Source organism: Palaemon carinicauda, chromosome 37 (genome assembly GCF_036898095.1).
Source record: "Palaemon carinicauda isolate YSFRI2023 chromosome 37, ASM3689809v2, whole genome shotgun sequence".
Classification (NCBI taxonomy): Eukaryota; Metazoa; Arthropoda; class Malacostraca; order Decapoda; family Palaemonidae; genus Palaemon; species Palaemon carinicauda.
The window spans coordinates 30,961,747-30,987,138 of NC_090761.1; the positions used below are offsets into that span (position 1 = coordinate 30,961,747).

The 25,392-nt window shown below is 40.0% G+C and overlaps 1 protein-coding gene and 1 long non-coding RNA gene across 6 annotated transcripts in view; one reads left to right on the forward strand and one right to left on the reverse strand.

Annotated features, from left to right (window-relative positions):
- Positions 1-25,392, forward strand: part of LOC137629548 (zinc finger protein ubi-d4 B-like) — a 261,108-nt gene that overhangs the window by 166,203 nt on the left and 69,513 nt on the right. For all 5 annotated transcript variants that reach the window (XM_068360970.1, XM_068360969.1, XM_068360971.1 and 2 more), the window contains 2 exons: positions 3,226-3,486; positions 19,386-19,657. In XM_068360970.1, the coding sequence (XP_068217071.1) occupies positions 3,226-3,486; positions 19,386-19,657 (533 nt within the window). The remainder of the gene's footprint in view (positions 1-3,225; positions 3,487-19,385; positions 19,658-25,392) is intronic.
- LOC137629550 (uncharacterized) overlaps positions 1-25,392 on the reverse strand; it is a 215,658-nt gene that overhangs the window by 43,188 nt on the left and 147,078 nt on the right. The window lies entirely within an intron of this gene.

Below are 25,392 nucleotides of genomic sequence, written 5' to 3' on the forward strand. Positions count from 1 at the left end.
AAGGTCCTCAACAAGCTGAGATCCTTCAAGGGAACTGCAGCAGTAGTGGCCCCCAAGTGGCCCAAGAGCAATTGGTTCCCTCTGGTGATAGAACTGAAGTTGAGGCTGTTTCCTCTTCCAGCTCTATCCCAACTGATTCAGAAGTCAACTGTCTTCGCTTCATCACAGAGAATCCAAAATCTTCATCTCATGATTTTCTCGCCTTAGCAGTCAAGAAAAGATTTGGGATCTCGAAAGACAGTATAGACTTTCTAGAAGAATACAAGTCAAAGTCAACCAGAAGACAATATGAATCGTTTTGGAAGTGGGTCGCTTTTGTTAAAGCCAAAAAGCCGACGGAAATCTCGATAGACTTCGGCCTGTCCTTCTTCATTCACCTTCACGAGCAAGGCTTGGCTTCCACCACGATAACAACGTGTAAGTCAGCTTTGACTAGACCTCTTCTATACGCCTTCCAGGTGGACCTGTCGAACGAAATCTTCAACAAGATTCCGAAGGCATGCGCTAGACTTAAACCAGCAACCCCTCCGAAGCCCATTTCATGGTCTCTGGACAAAGTCTTACACTATGCTTCGAACTTGAACAATGAAGATTGCTCTCTAAAGGATCTAACGCAAAAAGTGATATTTTTGTTCGCTATGGCCTCAGGGAATAGAGTTAGTGAAATAGTAGCCCTATCAAGAGACAAGGGCCATATTCAGTTCACAGAAGTGGGAGAACTGAATCTTTTTCCCGATCCTACCTTTCTCGCCAAAAACGAGCTACCCACCAAAAGGTGGGGTCCCTGGAGAATCTGCCCTCTGAAGGAAGATTCTCTATATCCAGTAGAGTGTCTAAAGGTCTATCTTTGAAGAACTTCAGACTTCAAGGGAGGACAGCTCTACAAATGCAAAACCTCAGGATCAAACTTATCCCAGAAACAACTGAGGGCGAAGCTCACCTACTTCATCCACGTGGCGGATCCTGACAGTATACCCGCAGGTCATGATCCGAGAAAGATTGCTTCCTCGCTGAACTTTTTTCAGTATATGGACTTTCAGAGACTCCGCTCATACACTGGTTGGAGGTCCTCTAGAGTCTTCTATAAACATTATGCGAAGCAAGTGCACGAGTTGAAACACTTTGTGGTGGCGGCAGGTAGTGTTGTAAAACCTGTCGTCTAGTGCTGCGATGAACAGTGAACTGTTTGGGACTTTTACAGTTTGGGTGAAAAGGTGTTAACACCTTGCAGTGTAATACCTTTTATTAAGGGTCACCCTGGTGCCCCTAGGACTGTTCTTTCTGGGAGTAGAATCATACCAATGACACCAGTGCCATGTGTACACTTGTACGCAGTGTTGAAATTCATCCAACATTTACAGTGAAATTATCTTAATAATTTTACAATGATTTTGAGTGGCTAGGCTTACTAATATATTTCTTCCCTTTCAGGTGACAAATATATATGTACCTTTAGAATGTTGGCTGTATAGTATTTGATTCTATTTTAATACATTCGTTGTTACATTTATGTTGTTTATACAAATAAATGAAGAAAATGTATTATGGACTTATTCGCCCCAAAGTAGCCGAATAAAATTAGACAGAGTTTCTTACTTATTTTCCTAAAAATAAGGTAAATACTTGAAGGTGCATATACATGTGAACATAATTATTGAAAGATAATTACATTTGTTCCGAAATATATACAAACCTTGTCGCTTCTATAGTCAATGATGACAATTCCCTGCAGGGGGCAGGAAGCCCTAAGATTGTTCCAAGCTTAGCGGATATGACGAATAACGGTACCATCATATATTTATGTGGTCTGGGTGACAATATAGAAGCTGACTCAAGGTTAAGGCACTTATACAAACCCACAGATACAGTACTTTCAAATAATTCTCTGGTAAGCTTCCATCAGGACGACATGGCTTGAGCCCAAAATACAGATTTTGAAGTAAAGCGAAAAATCTATTTTTGGGTGAGATGGCCATGTCGTCCTGATGGACCCACTCTCCTTTTCTAAGAAAAGGAGTATACATACGTAACAATCCCCACCCTAAACTACTCTATCTGTAGCCATCCATGCTTAATTGCAACAAGGAATGGGTAGCCATGTTGGGCGCTGTAGTAGTACGGGAAGTTGATCCACCGGGTAACCTTGATGACGGCACCCCTTCAATTTCACCACTCTTCCCCCTCAGAGCGAAAACTCTATTCGGGGTAAAGATTGCCATGTGTCGTATCAAGAAATACGTCCCCTGATATTATGCGATATCAAATTCTTAAGGATACTCGTGCCAGGAGATAGAATTCTGGAAACCTATGGTCAATTCTCTGATTGTCCTTTTCAATGATTTTTTTCAAATGTATATGAATTATTTTACAGATTTTGTATTATTCAAACTATGCAAAAACTAAAATAGAAGCTATTAGCACATTCATAAATAAAGGTTTCCTTGGTTTGAAACAGTAATGTGTACCCGGCCAATGATACAAAAAAGCGTTATGAAGGAAAGTATACCTTTAAGTTTGTTGGATAACTATATGTTTGAATGCAACAGAATTTGGTAAATGTAAAGTTTTTTGCAATTACTTATCAATTAAAGTAATTACAAAATAAAATCTGATGTGTTTCATTCATATGATTTTAGAAAATCTTTTCAATGAGAATGATTTCAAAGGTGACTTTTTTTCTATTTTCTCATTACAAATTAAACCCAAGAAACTATTAGTTTCAGCCTCTTGTTCTTCATTGTTTTTAAGTTTATCAAATGGTCTCTGCTTTGTTTTGAGTTTACTATATCGATCGCAAGAAAATATTACAATTGAAGTTATCTGTTCTTATACTCTCCCTTTTTCATGTACCAACTGTTAATATAAAATGAAATTAAGAAAATAAGAGGTTTAACTATAATTTTCATCTTTTTTTTAATTACATTAGTTTCATAGTAAACATTATTCATCTTAATTTTAAATTATGGTCCCATCCAGTTTAGTTGTCATACCATAAAATACATTAATTACTAAGATTACCTCCTAGTGACAACTAAAAGTGTGAATTATCATATCTGGTATTTATACTAATCAATATTGTAGTTCACTGAGTATTTTATAAATACATAGTTTAACTGTTAAATAAGAATGTCATTATGTTAAAAATTATATTCTAGAAGTGTCAAGTTATGTTGAAAGTAGTGGAATAGGGCTACAGGAAATTTAATAGATGGTTTTGACTTTCAGTGTGTGGTGCTCGCTACAAGACGAGACAGGGTCTCTCCTACCATCTTTCACACACACATAAAGGGGGCAGGACAAATTCTGGGAATAGTCGAACCAGAGGATCTAACAACAACCCTCCTGGTAATAGAAATGAAAACTCAGCTCCAGCTGCTGGAAGCTACCAACCCCAAGCCTATCAACCTGATGCTCTAGCTGGTCTGACAGAGTTTCAGGACAGTTACCTAGGTTACTTATCTGCGGGTCAGGATGCCTCGCCCACTGGTATGTTCTTCCCCTTATCAATTTGGCTATGCTTATGGGTGCTTCCACTTTCTCCTTGTCCTTTTGCTTGCAAAATAGTTCTACAGTATATAGATATTTTTAATGGAATTTGCAAGGTATGATTTTGATATTCATAATTGCATATAAATTAATCTTCCATTTGTATATCTACTTTTAAGATGTGTTGAATGGCATTCAAAGAGTACAAATAGCTTGGATTTTTTCAATGTTGTAATACAAGTCATATTTAGTGCAAACTTTCCTTTTGCTTTTATATATCTCTGTGCTGAAACTAGTTTGCTTATCATAGTCAAAAGTGGAAGGAAAAATTAAAGGATATAATGAAAAACCTTTACATCATAATTATATAAAAGAGAATTTAAGCCTAATAGATTGTGATGTAGTTTTCATGATATTGGTGGCAGTTTAACTGTCTTAAGAGTTGTGTATTTGATACAAGATAACATTGTTGATTGTCATCAAACTTTTCTCATCACATAGACTACATAAAGTAGAATATTCCTATCACATTTTTGTTTAAAGTGAATATTTAAGGCTGGGTATTTTCCAGTGTTTTCTCGATCACTAATTTTGTTTATAATACTTGTTTCAGGTAAGTACTATTCTATAACCTAGGTTTATATTCTATCTACTTAATTTGGCCTCTGGCAATAAATAAATATCTAACTCCACTATGTACCAAGTATTCAGGTCAATATTCATTTGTAAACAATCTATGTGTAATTATTTTAATTCAGGCTATTCATTGGTTACTGTTGTGATTATTGTTTGTGATACAACAAATATTTCGTTGGGACAAACAATGCACACGGATCAGTCTCATAATTTAAGGATTCCCTGAAAATTTAAACTTTGATAAATATTTCTTAGGTTAATAAATAATCTAGCTATGTGCATCATATTGATATGGTAAAATGATTTAGCGTTGGGAATTTTGGTGTTAGTACTGGCGGCACTTTCATTCCTGCTGCTAGTTTTGAGTGAAATAACAATAAAATGTAGAGCTAGTACCTCTAAGAATGCAAGGGATATCAAAGTTTCATTAAAATATCCTGAAGGCATTTATGATTTTGGCGAGTTTAATCTTCAGAAACATATACTACGGTTATTGTTTCTCAAGTTAAGGATACAAAATTTTTCCTTGATATTCCTGAGACAGATGTTAAAGCTCATTTCATAATTTTATTGAAAGTAATTCCTGAAAAAAAATGCAGGAAAGATAACTCAAACACAAACTCCTTCAACTTGTTCTTCTATGTCAGTTAAATCAGTTGAGTCTCCTCAAATGAGATTTAACCCCCAATTTTTAGATATGATGTAGAGTGAGGTTACAGAGACATCTAATCAGTGTAGTCAATTTTATTCTTGATTTCTCAATTGCATCCTGGTAAGATGTCACTTTACCAAACAAGGCATTTACCAGGATTGTGGTTTCATCAGAACAAGTTCATTTGCTGGAACTGGTGGTGTAATCGACCAAGTGACATTTCTTAAATTCAGTCTTTATAGCTTGGTTGACCAGAGAAATGTTAGCTATAGGATAAAATGTTGGCAATTTGTCGGAAATCCTGTCTTTTGTCAACTTGTTTGTAGGAGTTCTATTGTTTACTATGAAGGATAAGTTAACAAGAAACCCTGATCTTAATTAAAGGTTTTATTACTTTTTTTTTTTTTTTTTGATCATTCTATAACCAATGGTACAATTGAAACGGCTGGTGATCTTAATAATTTTGTCATGGAACCCAGAGAACAGTTGTTTGCCATTGACCAGGTCAGTATTTGATTCATACAAGAAGTTCTTTTTATATGTTCACCATTTTTTATACTTAATTTTGGAGAAAATTTCTGAATCCATAGAACAAGAGTTGCAGAACTCATTTTTATGGCTTGAGATTAGTTTTTTGAAGCCATTTCACTTTGCCATTCCCTGCAACAGTGCCTTCTTCTTCTTCTGCACTTATTGCTTCTTGGGGTTGTGGTATGGCAAGACCTTTGAAGTTCCCTTCAACCAGAAAAAAACTATCTCGGAAGGTCTTATGGCAAAGGTATGATAAACCAAAGACCTTCCCGACAAAGAATTCCTGGTTAGAGTCAGATTAGTTCATTTCTGCAAAATTAGGAAAGTTTTCATTCATAATCTTGCCTTTTTTAACTGTAAAAGACGAATATTATATACATCTTCATATCAATAGTAACGATTCCCATTCTTTCTCCAAGTGGCATCAACAACTCAATGAAATTAAAAGCTTTGTTGTCGAAAGTTCACAAACATGTAGAAAACAAAAATCTAAAGGAAATTGTGGATCCATATCTAGGTTAAAAAAACCTGGAGGTTGATAACCAGTCCAGGATGTTACAAGACTAAACAAATTTACAGACAGCCAAATATTTTATGAAAACTTTTCACAGCACCCGTAGTCATAAGGATTCAAGGAAATGATTCCAGTGTATGCACAGGGTAAAGATATACCAATTAGAGTACCTCTGTTTTGGTCTTAGTATGTCTCTTCAATAGTTTTAGGACAATGGTTCCAATCTTTGGATGGTTACAACTGGCAATAAGAGTTCTGTATTATCTAGATGATTCACTGGTGTTAAGAGTTAACTCAAGAGAAGATTTAGGTATCTCAGTGATTGTTAACCTGTTGAAGAATTAAGGTATTCTGGTCAGTTTCAAGAATTCAGTATAGATAAGAAACAGACTGGATGTGTTTCTCAAAAGTAAATTTGCATCCAAAAACCACGCCCAGAATTTTAAAGGAGCTTTATATTGTTGAAATATTGTCAGTGAGAAGATCTACATTTTGAAGAGCCACTGTCCACGACCCACTTAAAATCCTTGTGTTTATCTTCATCGCCCATAATATGTATCATGTTTTAAATTTAGCTCTATTTTTATTAGAGCATTCATCAATCACAGGTCTATGTTAAAAGGATGGAATTGATGCAAAGAGAGTAGCATCATCTGCATGTGCAATAAAGGGATTTTGACGTAGGAAAAATCTATTTCTGGGCGAGGGACCTGTGCCGCCCAGTGAATAAGCTCCATTTAAGCACTTATTCTTAGGTAATTTACTGCTAAATATACCAGAGAAAAAATGTAAAGGAGTGCTAGGTTAACTAGCTCGCTCACCTATTGGTGTCGGTATAAAATTGGGCGTATATTCCAGAGGTCCCGCACTATTTAGATTAATCCACGACAGAGAACCCCAATAGAGGAGAGCCGTTCAACCTCACTCGGTACTACTACAATGCATCCGCTCAGAACCCAACTCCTTGGCACCCAAAGTTTGGGGACTCCAAGGGAGAGGAGCTGGGAGGGTTCACTGGGCGGCACAGGTCCCTCGCCCAGAAATAGATTTTTCCTACGTCAAAATCCCTTTTCTGGGCTCGAACCTGTGCCGCCCAGTGAATCTATACAAGAGAAAAATGTCACCAAACTTGCAAAATAAAGGAAAAAACATAAGCGTAAGAGAAATACAGGATGCTTTAATCAGAGATGAGTACCAAAAAACAATTATAAGGGTATCTTAAATATTAACATAAATCCAATAAGGTAGGTATAATAATGCCGTGAGTGATAATATATACAGATACTCAGGAGCATAAAAATTTACAAATATAATAACAGTATTCAGGTGCGAGACCAACGAATACAATAGGGTATAAATGAGGCAGGTAAGAGGGAGAGATAAAGAGTCAAGGCATTAACCTGTGAGTTACTCGGGAGTAACTACGCTCCCTGCGGCTACTGTAGAAAATTTTAGGGCTTCCAAATGTTTAAGGTAGTGTTTCTTGAACACTGACGGTGATTTCCACCCTGTATACCTGGAAAGGTCTGTAAAATTCATGTGGTGAAAGAAGTTCACCGAGGTGGCAACCGCCCTGATATCATGTGCAAGAGGAAAAGAGTCAGGGTTAGCTTGTTTAATAAAATACAAAATTTGTTGCCTGATCCCTTTAATAGTAATGGTACCGCCTTGTTCTCTAACGAATAGAGGCCCCGAGGAGTTAGAGGAGGTCCGGGATAGATAAGACCTAAGAGTAGTGACAGGGCACAGCGACGGATCTTGCGTGAGGGGAACAATTTTCCAGGAGGTCCATCTGTTTTGAGGGTCTTCATTCTTAGCCAAAAAGAATTTGTTAGGAGAAAGAAGGACCTCTCCTGAAGGCAGAAAGTCAATATGACCCGGGTCTCTCGACAAGGCTGCCAATTCAGAAATTCTTGCCCCGGAAGCCAAGCTCACTAGGAAAAGTGTTTTCCTGAGAAGGGGCATGTAATCACAAGAACTGTTAATGGTATCAGAAGCCAATTTGAGTACGTCATTAAGGAACCAGGTCACCGGGGTAGGACGAGTAACCGGTTTCAGTCTGGCACAAGCTTTCGGAATTGAAGCTAACAAAGAGTCGGTTAAGTCTATGTTAAAACCCACTAGGAAGATCTTTTTCAGAGCCGATTTAATAGTGGTGATAGTATTGGCTGCCAGACCTGATTCTAATAAAGATCTAAAGAAAGTGACTGTAAGGTTCAAGTTCATACAGTTCACGTCTGAGTCTATTAAAAATTTTGCCAACTTTTTAACTGCAGAGTCATACTGACGGATGGTGGAATCCCGTTTATCTGATTCTAGGAACAAGGTGTTTTGAGGATCAATATTGGCACCATGCATAGCCGCAAACTTCATAAAGTCCATAAAGTTAGGGCGCTCTGAATGTTTGAGAAAGCGTACACAACGCGTGTTTGTACTATCTGAGACAGAACCGGATTGGGTATCGGGTGAGGGTATAGTCTCAACTCCCGCAGGAGAGGATACCAGTTGCTCTTGGGCCAGTTGGGTGCGACCAAGGCTACTTGTCCCTTGAAGGATCTCAGTTTGTCTAGAACTTTCAGCAAAAGATTCACCGGGGGAAAGAGATAAATCTTTTCCCAGTTGTCCCAATTCTGTGACATGGCGTCTGTGGCGTAAGCCTGAGGGTCTAGATTGGGAGCCACATATACTCTCAATTTGTGGTTGGATTCCGTGGCGAAGAGGTCCACTTGGAGACCGGGAACCTGAGAGAGAATCCACCGAAATGACTTTAGATCGAGTGACCATTCCGATTCTAGAGGGGAGGTCCGGGACAGGGCGTCTGCCACTACATTCCGGACTCCCGCCAGGTGGACAGCTGAAAGATGCCAACGGTTCGAGGCTGCTAGGGAGAATATGGCTATTAGAACATGGTTCAGAGGCCCTGACTTTGACCCGCCTCTGTTGAGGCAGCGGACCACCACTTCGCTGTCGAGGACCAGACGAAGGTGTTGTTTCTTGGGAAGAGCGAGACGTTTCAGGGTTAGAAGAACTGCCATGGCCTCTAGCACATTGATGTGAAAATGGCGGAACAAGGGAGTCCAAAGACCTTGAACTTTCTTGAGCTGAGAATAGCCGCCCCAACCTGATAGGGATGCGTCTGTGTGAATGATTAATTCCGGGGGCGGAAATCGAAGGGGAACTGACTTTGACAGACTGTTTGCTCTTGTCCAAGGAAGAAGTCTTTCCCGTAGAATGGGAGGAAGGCGGACTTTCCTGTCCCGGAGCTTCCGGTTCGCCCTCGAACGCCAGACACGATTGATATCTTTCAATTTTGCCTTCAGAAGAAGATCCGTCACTGAGGCAAACTGAAGGGAACCCAGAATCTTCTCTTGAAGCCGTCTGGAACTTACTTTGTCTTTGAGAAAGCGTTTGGTGTTTCTTGCAATCTCTAACCTCTTGGGTCTGGGAAGACACAGAGTATGAGATATAAGATCCCATTGCAGGCCGAGCCATTGGAACTTCGATTTTGGAAGAAGACGGGACTTCTTGAAGTTGATCTGGAAGCCTAGAGATTGAAGATAATGGATGACTTTGTGAGTGGCTTTTAGGCAATTTTGGGAGGTGTCTGACCAAATGAGCCAGTCGTCCAGATAGGCTACTACTTGAATCCCTTGATTCCTGAGTTCCTGAACAGCGACTTCTGCTAGCTTTGTGAAGATCCTTGGGGCAATGTTGAGCCCGAAAGGCATCACCTTGAAGGAGTAACTTTTGTCCCCTAAGCGAAAGCCTAGGTACGGACGGAAGTGTCTCGCTATCGGGACGTGATAGTAGGCGTCTGTAAGATCGATAGAGGTGGTGACGGCCCCACGGGGAAGTAAGGTCCGCACCTGCGAGACGGTAAGCATTCGAAACTTGTCGCATTGAATGGACAAGTTGAGAAGGGATAGATCTAGAATCACTCTTCTCTTGTCTGAATCCTTCTTCGGAACACTGAACAGCCGACCTTGAAACTTCAGATGTTTCGTTTCTTGTATGGCATTCTTTTGTAAAAGTTCCTGGACAAATTCGACCAGGTCCGGAGTGGAATGTTGACGAAATTTGTTCGGAGGAGGAGGTCCTTGAATCCAACTCCACCCTAGTCCCTTGGAGATGATACTGAACGCCCAGGGACTGAACCTCCATTTGTTGCGGAAGGCATAGAGCCTCCCCCCTACCTGCTGCACCTCAGTATTGGTTTGAGGAGTTGCCTCCACGTCCGCCTCGGAAGTTCTTTCCTCTGCGAAAGGCTCTTCCCCTGCCTTTGTTCTGGTTAGAGCCACGGTGGTAGCCTCTACCTCTACCATAACTCTGGGAAGAGCTATGAGCCTCGTAGGACTGGTTAAAGGCAGGGGAAGTGGCGGAGGCACCAGAAAGCTGGCTCTTAGGTAGCAGAACGGTGACATAGTCATCCGAAGGAGCCCGAGAGGTGGAAGGCTGTGCAGGGGCAACAGAAGATGGAGGAAGAGGCAGCCGGAAGTTGGATGAAGCACTCTGTTGTTGCCTGAACTGGGTGGAGGTATATGGTCTAAGCTTCTTCCTACCCCGGGCTTGATAATTTGCGGGGTCATACTTGCGTTTAGGGGTCAAACCCCAACGGGCTTTAAGGCTCTGATTAACCCTAGTGGCCTCCGCCAAGACTTCCTCTACGAGATCCTCGGGGAAGAGATTTGAACCCCAACAGGAGGACCGGATGAGTTTATTAGGTTCATGCCTAATCGTCGCCTCAGCTAGAACATGCTTGCGACATCTGCGTTTAGCAGTAGCAAAGTCATATAAGTCATAATATAACGACTGTAGCGTAGCCTTGTTGAGAGACTTAAAAATACTCTCCGTATCGTAAGTCAAGGCTATCGACTCCGTGGATGTGGCCAGGTTTAGAGTACGGCCCACACGTAGGCGGGAATCATATTCCTGTTTAATGAGAGATTCCGGGAGACGGGGAAGCTTCTCACTAAACAAGACTGAGGCACAGTCTGCTGCAAGCTTGCCGGAGGTAAAGGTGGTATGGACGTTGTCCCAACACTCAATACCTGAGGGAAGAAGGAGGGAGATTGGATCCACCTCTCGGATGGGAGGCAAGGGCTTCTCCTCCAGAGCATATTGAAAGGCAAGCTCTGCCACCTTATTGACGCATGGAGTCAAGGTGTTCTTGTCCATTAAGAACATCGTAAAGGAGCTTTTATGAGGCGTCAGCATGGTGTTAGTGCAGCCGATGTCATTCAAAAATCTGGCCCAAACAGATTGGGCTTGCTCCTTCGGGAAGATGACCGTCTCTTTGGGGACCTTGTCTAATCGGACTAAAGCTTCCTCGGTAAGTCTGGCATAACCATGAAATGGAAATGCCAGACCCGGAGGAAAGAATTCAAAGTCCTCTAGAGGGCGAGTGCCAAGGCCCTCCAGAGTCAACATTCCGTCTGAGAACGGGGAATGAAGAGCCATCCGCCAGGGGTTGTTCTTGGCAAACGGCGGGAGCTTAGAGGCATCCGGTATGAGAGAGCTTTGGACTCTCTCCGGAGCTCCTTGCTCTAAAGCCCCAATTCTCTGACCGAAGTTAGAGAACATCGTGTCCATCCTCGACTGCATCTCCGAAACCAACTTTTCCTGCATCTCCGACACGATGCAAAGCATAGCTGATTCGGAAAGGCCCGGGCTAGCAGCAGGAGGGGCGGAAGGAACTCCCGGGTCGTGAGACTTAGAGGAGGAACCAGAGGTCTTTGAAGACGGGTTTGTACCAGGTTTAGAGCCATGAGAAGTCTTGTGAGGCTTGCGAGCTTTGGGTAAGGTCCTTGAAGTAGACTTATCCTTAGGGGGAACCGGGTATGAACGTTGAGACGAATCACGGTCCCCAGAAAATCCAAGAAAGGAAGAGCGATCAGAAGAAGAAGAAAGAGCGGGGCTGAGGATAGGAATCTCAGCGCCGGACACACCTGCCTCACTTACCACCCTACCTGTATCCGGCTCGTCTAGCAACATTGGTTCGACGTCCAGGTTCATGGAGGCAACATTGTCCTCCAGACCTCCGGGGGCGTCCGATGGATCTTGCTCTGGGTCGATGAGACCCGTTATAGTGGCATCAATGTGGGCAATGATGGGAGCTGCCACATGCCTAGCCACAGCAGCTGAAGACTTGGCGTTGGGGTAAACCATGGTGCAGTAGTCCTCAGATAGGACGTACGGCCGCTTAGACTTTACATTCCGGGCAAAACCACCAACCCACACCTTCAGTGTGGCCCGAGCCGCAGACTTTTGCTCCGGGGATGCCTGAAATAATAGTGGGAATTATAAAAGGGAAACTCCCAATGGTCCTTCAAGACCATAGATATCTTACTAATAGTAAATAAAATAAGAAGGCAATATAGCCAACGGGACTCACCGAGTCAGAACCAAGGGTAGTGATGAGGTCGAAGCAAATCACACAGTTATCCGGGTGCCATACCACAACGTCTTCCAGTTGAACCCCACAAGGGGCGTGAGATCGGCAGACGGAGTGGCCACAAGGCTGGTGCAGAACAGCTGCACAGGCCGGCGTCAGACAATGCACCATCTGTAAAAAGAATAGTATATGAGAAACTGTAATTCTCTTAATTAGGGGCGGGTCTGGAGGACCCGGGCCTAACATAGGTCTAACACAAGATTAGAGCCTAACTACTATTCTATAAGTGGCCTAACATAGGTCTAACACAAGAATAGAGTTTAACTATACTATTCTTTTAAGTAGGGCCTAAAATAGGTCTAACACAAGATTAGACTGTAAAAAATAAAATAAATTTTTTTTTTTTTTTTTTTTTTTTTTTTTTTTTTTTTTTTTTTTTTTTTAGGGGCGGGTCCGGAGGACCCGGGCCTAACATAGGTCTAACGCAAGGTTAGAGCTTAACTATAATATTCTTACATAGGGGCGGGACCGGGGGTCCCGGGCCTAAACATAAGTCTAACTTGAAACTAAAGTATAGCCATCCATTCCGGTCAAGCCGGGAGCATAAAAAAGGATGCAAAAACAAGGAATTAAGACACATAGTGTCTGATTTCCCGGGGTGGGGTAGACCCCGGGCCGGGAAATAAAGGTATATTCAATACCAATTCCTTTAGGGACTCCGGGGTAGTGATCTGTCATATATAATCATCATAGGAAATGTTATAAAATAATAGGGGGGCGGAACTGTAACTAAGAACTGCCAATCGAACCCGGAGGGTTTCGTATAACATAAGCCAGAATGAAAAGTGAATATAAAATAGGGTACACCGGGATCCAACTCTGTAGACCGGTGGCCAACCAGACTAGACAGAGACTAAACCGCCGGGCCACCCGGAGGACAAAGTCCATAAACACTTAACTACCCCCTCTAAAAGGAGGGAAGGCAACGGTCCCTTAGTGGAGGGGGGAGAAGTCAAGCCTCCCACCTAGCTAGAGGGGGAGCGTGGGGGAGGATCACGTGATACGAGGCAGCAGGGCTACCAACTGACGATCCCCAATCAGACAGATCAAACGGAGTAATGGCACAAATATTCATTATAATAATAATAATAGCGTTAAATATATGAATAAACACATTGAAAATTTTTGGGCAAGGCATGCAACATAAATAATTAAATCACAAAAGACACACCTGATGGCTAAAATAACATTGCCGCCTTAGCACGGTCGGCAGCCATAGCGATACGTAAATGATATCGGCCCAAAATTTGAACCACGAGGATTCTAAACGCTAAATAATGAATATTCACAATAACAAATAATATTTGATAATAAAAATAATACACATAGTAACACCGCAAGTGAAAATTAAAAGCTCTCAAAAACAGGAGTACCAACTGTAGTGAAATCAAGCAAGATCGGTATGAACGAAGAGAATAAACTCCTATAATATAAATATTAAACGATCTAGGTTGCTCAAAACACAGTAAAATCCAGCTTGGTACTTAACTTAGACGGTGTCTCCTGGGAAACCGACGAAGAAGCCATAATTCACTAGAAAATATCCAAAAGCGAGAGCACCAGAAAAAAAGCGGGTTACTTTGAACGTTGTGCTAAAAGGAGTTGGGTTCTGAGCGGATGCATTGTAGTAGTACCGAGTGAGGTTGAACGGCTCTCCTCTATTGGGGTTCTCTGTCGTGGATTAATCTAAATAGTGCGGGACCTCTGGAATATACGCCCAATTTTATACCGACACCAATAGGTGAGCGAGCTAGTTAACCTAGCACTCCTTTACATTTTTTCTCTGGTATATTTAGCAGTAAATTACCTAAGAATAAGTGCTTAAATGGAGCTTATTCACTGGGCGGCACAGGTTCGAGCCCAGAAAGTTGATTTTCAAAGCCAAACTGCATATCATGTAGGTTATATATGATATGAAAAGTAAGGGGCCCTCACACTACTATAAAAACCACCAGATATTATGTTCATATAGTCACTATAGTGCTCTTCAACAACTACTATTACAGTAATACCTTGAGGTACGAGTTTAATCCGTTCCGGGACTGAGCTCGTATTTCAATTTGCTCGTATCTCAGATGAATTTTTCTCATATAAAATAACTAAAAACAAATTAATCCGTTCCCACCCTCTGAAAAAAACCCTAAAAACAGTATATTACACAGAAAAAACAAGTTTTTAATGGTTGTATTCAACATCCTACGCTAACAAAATAACGAATAGCTATGAACTGGTTATGAAATGTAACATTATGGAGTTCTTACCTTCGAGACAGATGGTAGCAGCTAACGGCGGTGTGTGCGGAGGAGAAGGAGGGAGACTTGACGGCAACATGTTCGGTACGCAACACTTTTGTAACACTACGTAACATAACCTTAACTTTAAATTCAACTATAATAAAATTCAACTTTGAATTCAAGTTAAATGAAATTAGTTTACAGTACACACACTTAGAAATAAAATGTTAATCTTACGTTACACTAAACTTAATTCTACATTTTGTTTTCATTTTCATTATTTTACTTTTCTTCTTCCGGCTTGGCTCTTTTTGCATCGCTTTCACCTGCACTTTTTGACGACCTTTTTAAAAGGAACCTATCTAGGGAAGTTTGCTTTTGTCTCCCCTTCAAAATGCTGCGAAAATGACGCACGCAAGTGTCGTCACACAAGGCTAACGCACGACCAATCGCCAACTTGTCCAGGTGCCTCTTTTCCATAGAATTAGAAAACTCCTGCCACTTCGCTAACATGTCTTTGATTTCTGCCGTAGAAAGGCGGCCCTCATCTTCCACCTCCTCCTTGCTACTGAGCTCCTGCAACACCTCTAAATATTGTATGTCCTGGAGCTCGATCAATTCCTGTGTCGTGAGCTCTTCCTGATGCTCCTCGACAAGGTCGTTCACGTCTTCCTCGTCTACCTCCAGCCCCATGGACTTTCCAAGAGACACGATTTCATCCATCACAACAGGTTTGGGGTCATCAGGGTCTGTCGTATCAAACCCTTCAAAGCCCCTCTAAGTGACAGAAGCTGACCACAATTTCTTCCATGCTGAATTAAGAGTTCGTCTTGTGACACCCTGCCATGCATCGTCAATAATTTTCAAACAATGCACGATGTTGAAATGTTCCTTCCAAAGTTCCTGAAAGGTGAGATTGGTGTTGTCTGTAATATCGAAGCATTTCTTTAACAAATACTTCGAGTAAAGTTTTTTAACGCTGGAAATAACTTGTTGATCCATGGGCTGGAGGGGTATCTCAAGTTATTACTGTATAGGTATGTCGAGGATAGTGGCTCCTGAACATCCAGAGCTCAGCACTGATAATTTTCCATTAACTATATACAACTCCTTTAAGATTTTAAGTGTGATTCTGAATTGCAAATTTACTTTTGAAAAAAAAAATCATTCGGCCTGTTTTCTCTTCAATTGACAAAAAAGGGATTTTGACGAAGGAAAAATCTATTTCTGGGGAGAGACCTGTGGCGCCCGGTGAAAAGTCCTTCTTGTATATCTTTTCTGATAAAACCTTCCAATTATACCAGAGAAAGATAAAAGCATGGAATGCTGAGGTTACAACCCTCGCGCGAGCACCTTTTGGGTGTCGTGTATAAAGCAAAGGCGCGTGAAATCCACTATTCACAGGTTGTCTTCCATTTAGTTAATTCCTTCGTCAAAGGGATGGGCCGATACAGAGGCACTAGACACACCCCCATCGCCGCACCACCCACGACACGACGCGAGCGCCATCTGAACAGCATCCTTCTTTTTGGAATACAAAGTGTTGAATTGTTTTGTTGTGCTCTCGGTCTTTTTTATCAATCGTGGATTTATTTTGTCATGTCCGAAGCTCCATCTTCACACATTCCAATGTTAAGTACCATAGTTTGTTTTGATAGTATTTTATTGTACCGGGCTTTTGTTTTATATCCAGTATAGTCTGTTTTATTATTCCCATCTGGCCTTTCATGGCGGCCATTGTTTGTTCACTGTTTGGGAATTCATCTTTGTCTGCCCGTTTAGTACTCTGTCACTTAGGTTCTTGGTTAAGTCCCTGGCCTTATGCCTTTAGAACCGTTATTATTTTTATTTTTATTTTTTTTTGTGTATTTATACTCATGGTACTTTTTGCTAGTAAGTCCAGCCTACGAACAAGATAGCGATTTAGCTTTGTATTTGTTTAGTACCCGCCCCTCCGAGGCGTTCGTCACTCGACTGTGCTATTTATTTTAAGTTTTAGCAGTTGCTATTCTTCGATCGTAGTGTTTTATGGATGTACAGGTTTATTTTATAAGTTTATAATAGTGTTGTGTGTTTTTTAGTCCTGTTTTTGTCTTTAAGAGAGCGAGAGCTTGGGGTCCCCGTTTTCTGTTCGCAGTCACGAGTTACCCCTTTCTCTCGTTTTCTTTCTTAGCTCCGGTGGGGGAGCGGATTTCCCGTTTTCCGTTTTGTGCGTTCAGCGGGTTCTCCCTCCCTCACCTCTCCCCCTCTGGTTGGATGTTAACTGACGAGTTATTTATTTTTCGTGACTTTTCAATTGTTAGCGTTATTTTGGTCCGTGTTTCGTCCTCTCCCCGTTACGGCTCGGGAGTAGTTATGAACGTTTTCCACTCCGCCTTGAGTTATACTCCACCATGAGGGATTCTCAATAACTTTCGTTCTATTGTTATATTTATATTGTTTACTACATGGGACGGGCTTCATATTGTTTAGATACGACCCTCCGGTGGCCCTTACTTCGGTCTCAGGCCAAGGCCATATCCACAATAGCCTTTGTTATTACAACTGTGTTTGTTATTCACAATAATTATTCAGGACCTTTCTTCTCCCTCCGGCCTCACCGGAGATCGTAAATACGCTTTACTATAATCTAAGCTTTAGTCTTTAGCTGCGGCTTAGCTTTTTATCTTTCACAATTGAATTATTAGCCACAATTGAATTATTCAGGGCATCTCATTATCCTCCGGCGTCACCGGAGGTCGCCCAAACACTTCACACTTATAGTTGCCTTAGCTAATTAGCTAAGGCTCCTTTATTCAGGACATTTCATTACGCTCCGGCCTCACCGGAGCTCCGGCTTCACCGGAGGTCGCCCATACACTTCACACTTATATTTGCCTTGCCTGTAGCTAAGGCTGGTGTTTATATTTATTTTAAGGGCATGTCACTGCTTCCCTGACCCTTGGAGGTCGGCGGATTGCTTTAAGCTAATTATCCTTATGTCATTAACAGACATTGGGTGCATTACAAATATACAGACAATTGAATATTAAAGTAATGTTTATGATGATCAATCTATTAGCAGAAAAATTTTAATTCTTTCATTCCACCTTATTTTAAGTGTTGGTCTTCTGTCTGGTCGTCAGCTACTGGCTCTCATCTTAATTTTTTGGACAGAAACTTATGATCTTTTGGATTTTTTATTCCTGATATAGATGATAATCTTTAGCACTGTCATTCAGTTAGTTCTTTGCATAAGATTTTTCATAATTCTGACCATCCTTTGCATTCACATCTTTCTAGACTGTACATAGTAGTAGGTATGTAGTCAGTTTTGACAGTCTTGCCTTCTCCATCATAAGGGTCAATACTACACAGCATTCTAGTAGTTTTGTTCCAGCTATGACATTATTGTAGAATGATCTTCCTAATCAGGCAAGTTGATTCGGTGGAACTTCAGATTTTCAAACTAGCAGTGAACAGGTTGACATAATAGTTTATACATGGTAAATCTATTTTAACGTTATAACTGATCTTAGGATATTAATGTTTTTTATTCAATGGTACAACTAGTCATCACTGGGAGGAGAGAGATCAAGTTTTTGTACTCCTCCTTTTTTCTGTTTCAAGTTTGGGAAGCCAGTGGCTTTGATTAGTTTAGCATGATGACTAAAAGATAAGTACTGTATTGAAATAATAAATTTAATGATTAAGATTCATTTTTTTATGTTAATAACTATAGCATTCCTGATCAAGATTCATTTCCTTGAATTTAGTTTTAAGTCATTGCAGTGTGATAAGTATATATTTATAATGGAAGACGACCTGTGAATAGTGATTTTCACACGCCCTGTCTTTATACACAACGCCCTTAGGGGTGCTCACGCGAGGGTAGTAACCTCTGCATTCCATGCTTTAACTTTCTCTGGTATATTTGGAAGTTATTTATATCAGAAAAGTGACAAGAATGACCTTTTCACCGGGCGACACAGGTCTCTCCCCAGAAATAGATTTTTCCTTCGTCAAAATCCCTTTTTTAATAAGCAATTATGAATCAACAATTCACTGTACAGCATTGTAAAACATTGCTGGTCAGGTTTTCTCATATATTTTATAAAGTAAGAAAGAAACTGGATGTGTTTTGGATTAGGCAGAAGTTACCAAATAAGGTTAGTCATGTGTGAATTTGTGGGTTCCAAACAAATTTTGTCGCTTCTGGTTTGTCATGTACAGTAATGTTCACAAATAACTAGTCAATAGTCATGTATTCATCAATAAAGTAAAGGAATAATTGTTATTAAGTACATTATTTGCATACATTTGATATTTTTATTGTACAGAAAACTTGCCGTTTCTTGACAATATTTAGGGTTGTTGTGGCCTGATTGGTAAAGTCTCTGTTTGGTGTTTGCCAGACGGGGGTTCGAGTCCCGCTCAGACTCGTTAGTGCCTTTAGTGTCTGCAACCTTACCATCTTTGTGAGCTAAGGTTGGGGGGTTTGGGGGAGCCAATAGGTCTATCTGCTGAGTAATCAGCAGCCGCTGCCTAGCCCTCCCTGCTCCTAGCTTGGGGAGAGGGGGCTTGGGCGCTGATCATATGATATATGGTCAGTCTCTAGGACATTGTCCTGCTTGATAGGACAATGTCACTGTCCCTTGCCTCTGCCATTCATGAGCAACCTTTAAAACCTTTAAAAAATTGTATGCTTTTTCAATTTTACCACAGAAATCTCCACAGAATATTAAATTAATGAACAACATTTGAAAGCTATAAATTATTCAAGGTTTTGCCATCACTTACTATTACTGTACTTTGCTATTTAGAAGATTGCTAGATACCTAACCTGCAAAGAATATTGGTGATTATATGCTTCAAACAAATTAACAGAAATCTGTTTTACAGGACGTAGTGGCAGTAGCAGTACAAGCAACAGTAGTAGACGGTCTAGCGGAGGGGGAGGGGTTTCTGGGGGAAACTTATCTATATCAACTGGGAATGGCAGCAGTTCTTCCAACAGCCGTGGATCTAAGGGAAATAGTGGAACTTGGTCAGGATTAACTAATGTGGGGTCACCGTCTGCTATGATTCCTGGAACTGGAAATAGTACTGGACCTGTTGAACTCATTAGGGATTCCAGTCCAGGAAGGTTAAGCATTCAGGATAATGAGCAGCAAGTGAGTGTTGATTTGATTTTCTCTAGATTTTAAGATGTGCTTTCATTTACCTTCCTGCAAGATATTTATATTTTTGTTTGGTATAAACTATTTATTTTGTTATCTATATTTTAAAAAAATCTGTATTATTTGCGACATGCATGCTGCATTTATATTTTAAGTTATGGTTTAGGAATTGCCAAGAACAACAAGCTTTCTTATTAAAGAAAATCTGCTAAACTAGACAGGTAAATATTGAAACCTTTAGAGCCAGCCCAATGAATATGTTTCTAGATGCTACAAAGTTGAAAGGAAAGGAAGGGAGAGAGAGAGAGAGAGGGGATGGAAGGCAGAGAAAGCAAAGGGAGTGTTAGAGAAACAAACAAAGGAAGGGAAAGGAAAGGAAATGAAATCAAAGTAAATAACAGAAAGAAACACAGCAGGGGCTGTAAGGATACTGAAAAGGACCCTACAGACTGTTCACTGTGTATGTAATGCAGTACACACTGTAGGCTACAGTTCTCTATAGGAATGAGGGAAATAATGTTATTCCACATATACTACAAAAAAATAGTATGAAATAGAACTGGAATGAATATTTGTCAAGGAAAGAATAAAAATTCCAGCACCAAAATCCATCTTACAATAGCTACTCATCAATCACAAAAATTACCCTAAGTAATCCATTGGTCATAATCTTTGAACAATAGTTTTTTAGTGGAGTCTTGGGTAATGACAAGAAATAATGACAGAAATTATGCAAGGAAAAGATCTTGAGGAAATATTAGGTGTCAGTATAGTTTTAATGTTATTGTCGGTGGTTAAAGGGGAACCAATTTTTACCTCCTAATATAAGTTATTTCCCAAATGCATCACATTATTTTATGCCTATTTCTCCATGTTAACCACAAAAGTAAATCTACTGCCGTAAATAAATCAATGTTTTTCAACCATTTTTGGTCAAATCTGCCGGTGACATCAGCGAGGCAGATGGATTTCCGCAACTGAGTAGCTATGGCCCATGACGCACGGTGGTGAGGTGTTGGCGAAGCAGCCCAGAAGCTTAAATGGAAACGCTGAATATTGGGACGAATTTCATCTTTTGTTTTCTTCAAATTACTGCCAGAAATATGCATTCTCTCTCTCTCTCTCTCTCTCTCTCTCTCTCTCTCACTGTGAAAAAGTCTGAAACCCTGACTCAGTGGTCTAGGTAAACCATCTAGTAACAATAACAACTCTCTCTCTCTCTCTCTCTCTCTCTCTCTCTCTCTCTCTCTCTCTCTCTCTCTCTCTCTCTCTCTCTCTCCGTCATAAGAATAAATGTATATTTGTGAAAAATTTTCTGCATCAATTTTCCTTAAATGTTCTTAATATGATTTGTTTCAAATCTGTAAAAAAAAAAAAAAAAAAATAGCTTTGATCCCCGATGAGTCCTTCATTAAGCCTGTTTTTTTTTCTTTTTTTTTCTAGATAAAATGAAAATTCTTTTACGTAGAATTCATGCTTGTTCATGATCTATTAATTCAAAATCAGTAATTAGAAACATCCCTTATTATATTTCCATACTATGCAATCTCATTTGTATGAAGAGGACATGTCTGTGTATTCCCAATATCGAACAAGGTATCTCTTTTGTTGTTATACTGTCATGTGAGTTTTATGAGTAAGTATTGCTTGTGTCATTATCCCAGAATGAAGCTTTCTATGAGCATTAGATTGATTGGTATAGATTTCTCTGGCATTGTTACATGAAGGTCATTGATGGTGATATCATTTCCTAGACTTATAGAATGAAAAAAAAATATGGAACTGCATAAAAAACATAAAACAGAAAGCAATTAGATATTTTGCAAAAGACCACCTTCCAAAATAATCTAGAAATACTACTGGAGTTATGTATAAGATACGCTCCAAGAATCTTGGGAAGGTTGTACGTACCATCTCACCACTAACCTAAGAGAGGTATTCCTTCCTAATATTCACAGGATTAAGTAATCCTCACAAAATTATTGATAATCACCAGATATCAAGTACTCATGAGCTAGGAGAAAATGTCTTGTGCACAAGTAAATAAGTGCTATTTCTTTTTCTTGGGATTAGTCTCATTCACTTTATTTCACTTTATAATTTCAATGAGTCCACCCAAAAGTCATTTGCCTACATTACTCTTGGAGTGAAGCTTTAGAAACAAAATCTAAGATCCCTATTATATATATATATATATATATATATATATATATATATATATATATATATATATATATATATACACACATATATTAAAGGTAAAAGGGGAAGGTGAAGTGATGTTTGGTGAAATGTCTGGGGTTGGAAGGGGGAAGAGCAAGAGAAGGTGTGGCTTTATTGCTGAGTGAATGGATGACAGGTAAAGTAGTGGAATGGAAGGAGATATCATCTAGGTTAATGTGGGTAAGGGTTAGGTTGGGTAGGGAATGTAGGGCTTTTGTCAGTGCGTATGGGCCAGGTAGTGAGAAAAATGAAGAAGAGCGGAATGAGTTCTGCAATGAATTTACTAGGTGTGTAGAGGGACTGGGTAGAAGGAATTACGTAGTTGTCATGGGTCACTTAAATGCTAGAGTGGGCGCCAGAGAAATAGAAGGTGTCATTGGGAAGTATGGCGTACCAGGTTAAAATGAGAGTGGTGAGAGACTGGTAGATATGTGTTGAGTAAGAGATGGTGATAAGTTTTAGCTTTTCCAAAGAGAAAGATAAAAAACAAGTATACATGGGTAAGATTGGCAAATGGAAGAGTGGTAGAAAGGGCATTAATGGATTAGGTGTTGACAACTAAAAGAATGTTTGGAAGATTGAAAGATGTGCACGTGTTTAAGGGTATGGCTAACGGTATGTCTGATCATCATTTTTTTGGTGGAAGGAAAATTAGTTGTAGCATAAGAGTTGGGGAATAGAGTAGGTGGATGTAAAAGGGGGCTAGTGAGGGTTGAAGAGCTAATAAAATTGGGGGTAAAAAGTAAATATCAAGAAAGGTTGGAAATGGCATATGACAAAGTGAAAGTAAGAGAAACTGGTAATTTAGAGGGGGAGTGGAAATTAGTTAAATAGAATTTTGTTGGAATTGCAAGTGATGTGTGTGACAAGAAGTTTGTTGGAGGCAACATGAGGAAGGCCAGTGAATGGTGGAATGAAGGAGTGAAGGTAAAAGTGGAAGAGAAAAAGAGGGCTTTTGAAGAATGGCTGCAGAGAAATAGTGTAGAGAAGTATGAAAGATATAGAGAGAAAAATGTGGAAGTAAAGCGCAAGGTAAGTGAGGCAAAGAGGGCAGCTGACCTGAGGTGGGGTCAGGGATTAGGTCATTCATATGAAGAGAATAAGAATAAATTTTGGAAAGATGTGAAGAGAGTAAGGAAGGCTGGTTCAAGAATTGAAGAGACAGTGAAAGATGGAAATGGAAGGTTGTTAAAAGGAGAGGAGGCAAGGAAAAGGTGGGCAGAATATTTGAAATTTTACTGAATGTTGAGGATAATAGGGAGGCAGATATAATTACTGTTGCAGGTGTTGAGGTGCTGGTAATGGGAGATGAGAATGAGAGAGAGATTACAAGAGAGGAAGTGAGGGGAGCACTAGATGAAACCAGAGTAGGAAAAGCTTCTGGTATGGATGGTGTGAGAGCTGAGAAGTTGAAGGAAGGGGGTGTGACTATACTTGAATGGTTGGTGAGATTGTTTAATATGTGTTTTGTGTTATCAATGGTACCAGTAGATTGGGTTTGTGCGTGTATTGTATCACTATATAAGGGTAAGGGAGATGTGCATGAGTGTTGTAATTCAAGGGGTATTAGTTTGTTGAGTGTACTGTAGTTGGAAAAGTGTATGGTAGAGTACTGATTAAGAGGATTAAGGATAAAACAGAGAATACAATCTTAGAAGTACAGGGTGGTTTTAGAAGAGGTAGGGGTTCCAGGGTTCCAAGAATCAGATTTTTACAGTTAGGCAGATATGCGAGAAATATTTAGCAAAAGGTAAGGAGGTGTATGTTGCGTTTATGGATCTGGAGAAAGCGTATGATAGAGTTGATAGGGAAGCAATGTGAAATGTGATGAGGCTATATGGAGTTGGTGGAAGGTTGTTGCAAGCAGTGAAAAGTTTCTACAAAGGTAGTAAAGCATGTGTTAGGATAGGAAATGAAGTGAGCAATTGGTTTACGGTGAGAGTGGGGCTGAGACAAGGATGTATGATGTCGCCATGGTTGTTTAACTTGTATGTTGATGGAGTGGTGAGAGAGGTGAATGCTCGAGTGCTTGGACACGAGGATTGAAACTGGTAGACGAGAATGACCATGAATGGGAGGTAAATCAGTTGTTGTTTGCGGATGATACTGTACTGGTTGCAGACGCAGAAGAGAAACTTGGTCGATTAGTGACAGAATTTGGAAGGGTGTGTGAGAGAAGGAAGTTGAGAGTTAATGTGGGTAAGAGTAAGGTTATGAGATGTACGAGAAGGGAAGGTGGTGCGAAGTTGAATGTCATGTTGAATGGAGAGTTACTTGAGGAGATGGATCAGTTTAAGTACTTGGGGTCTGTTGTTGCAGCAAATGGTGGAGTGGAAGCAGATGTACGTCACAGAGTGAATGAAGGATGCAGTGTTGGGGGCAGTTAAGGGAGTAGTAAAAAAATAGAGGGTTGGGCATGAATGTAAAGAGAGTTCTGTATGAGAAAGTGATTGTACCAACTGTGATGTATGGATCGGAGTTGTGGGGAATGAAAGTGACGGGGAGAGAGAAATTGAATGTGTTTGAGATGAAGTGTCTAAGGAGTATGGCTGGTGTATCTCGAGTAGATAGGGTTAGGAATGAAGTAGTGAGGGTGAGAACGGGTGTAAGAAATGAGTTAGCAGCTAGAGTGGATATGAATGTGTTGAGGTGGTTTGGCCATGTTGAGAGAATGGAAAATGGCTGTCTGCTAAAGGTGATGAATGTAAGAGTTGATGGGAGAAGTACAAGAGGAAGGCCAAGGTTTGGGTGGATGGATGGAGTGAAGAAAGCTCTGGGTGATAGGAGGATAGATGTGAGAGAGGGGAGAGAGCGTGCTAGAAATAGGAATGAATGGCGAGCGATTGTGACGCAGTTCCGGTAGGCCCTGCTGCTTCCTCCGGTGCCTTGGATGACCGCGGAGGTAGCAGCAGTAGGGGATTCAGCGTTATGAAGCTTCATCTGTGGTGGATAATGGGGGAGGGTGGGCTGTGGCACCCTAGCAGTACCAGCCAAACTCAGTTGAGTTCCTTGTCAGGCTAGGAGGAACGTAGAGAGGAGAGGTCCCCTTTTTTGTTTCATTTGTTTGATGTTGGCTACCCCCAAAATTGGGGGAAGTGCCTTGGTATATGTACGTATATATATACATATATAAATAAATACATATATATATATATATATATATATATATATATATATATATATGTGTGTGTATATATATACATATATAAATAAATAAATATAAATATGAATATATATATATATATATATATATATATATATATATATATATATATATATATATATATATACAGTATATATATATATATGTATATATATATATATATATATATATATAGTGTATATATGTATATATATATATATATATATATATATATATATATCCATATATATATATATATATATATATATATCCATATATATATATATATATATATATATATATATATATATATATATATATATAAAATATATATATGTGTATGTATGTATTTAGCAAATCATGG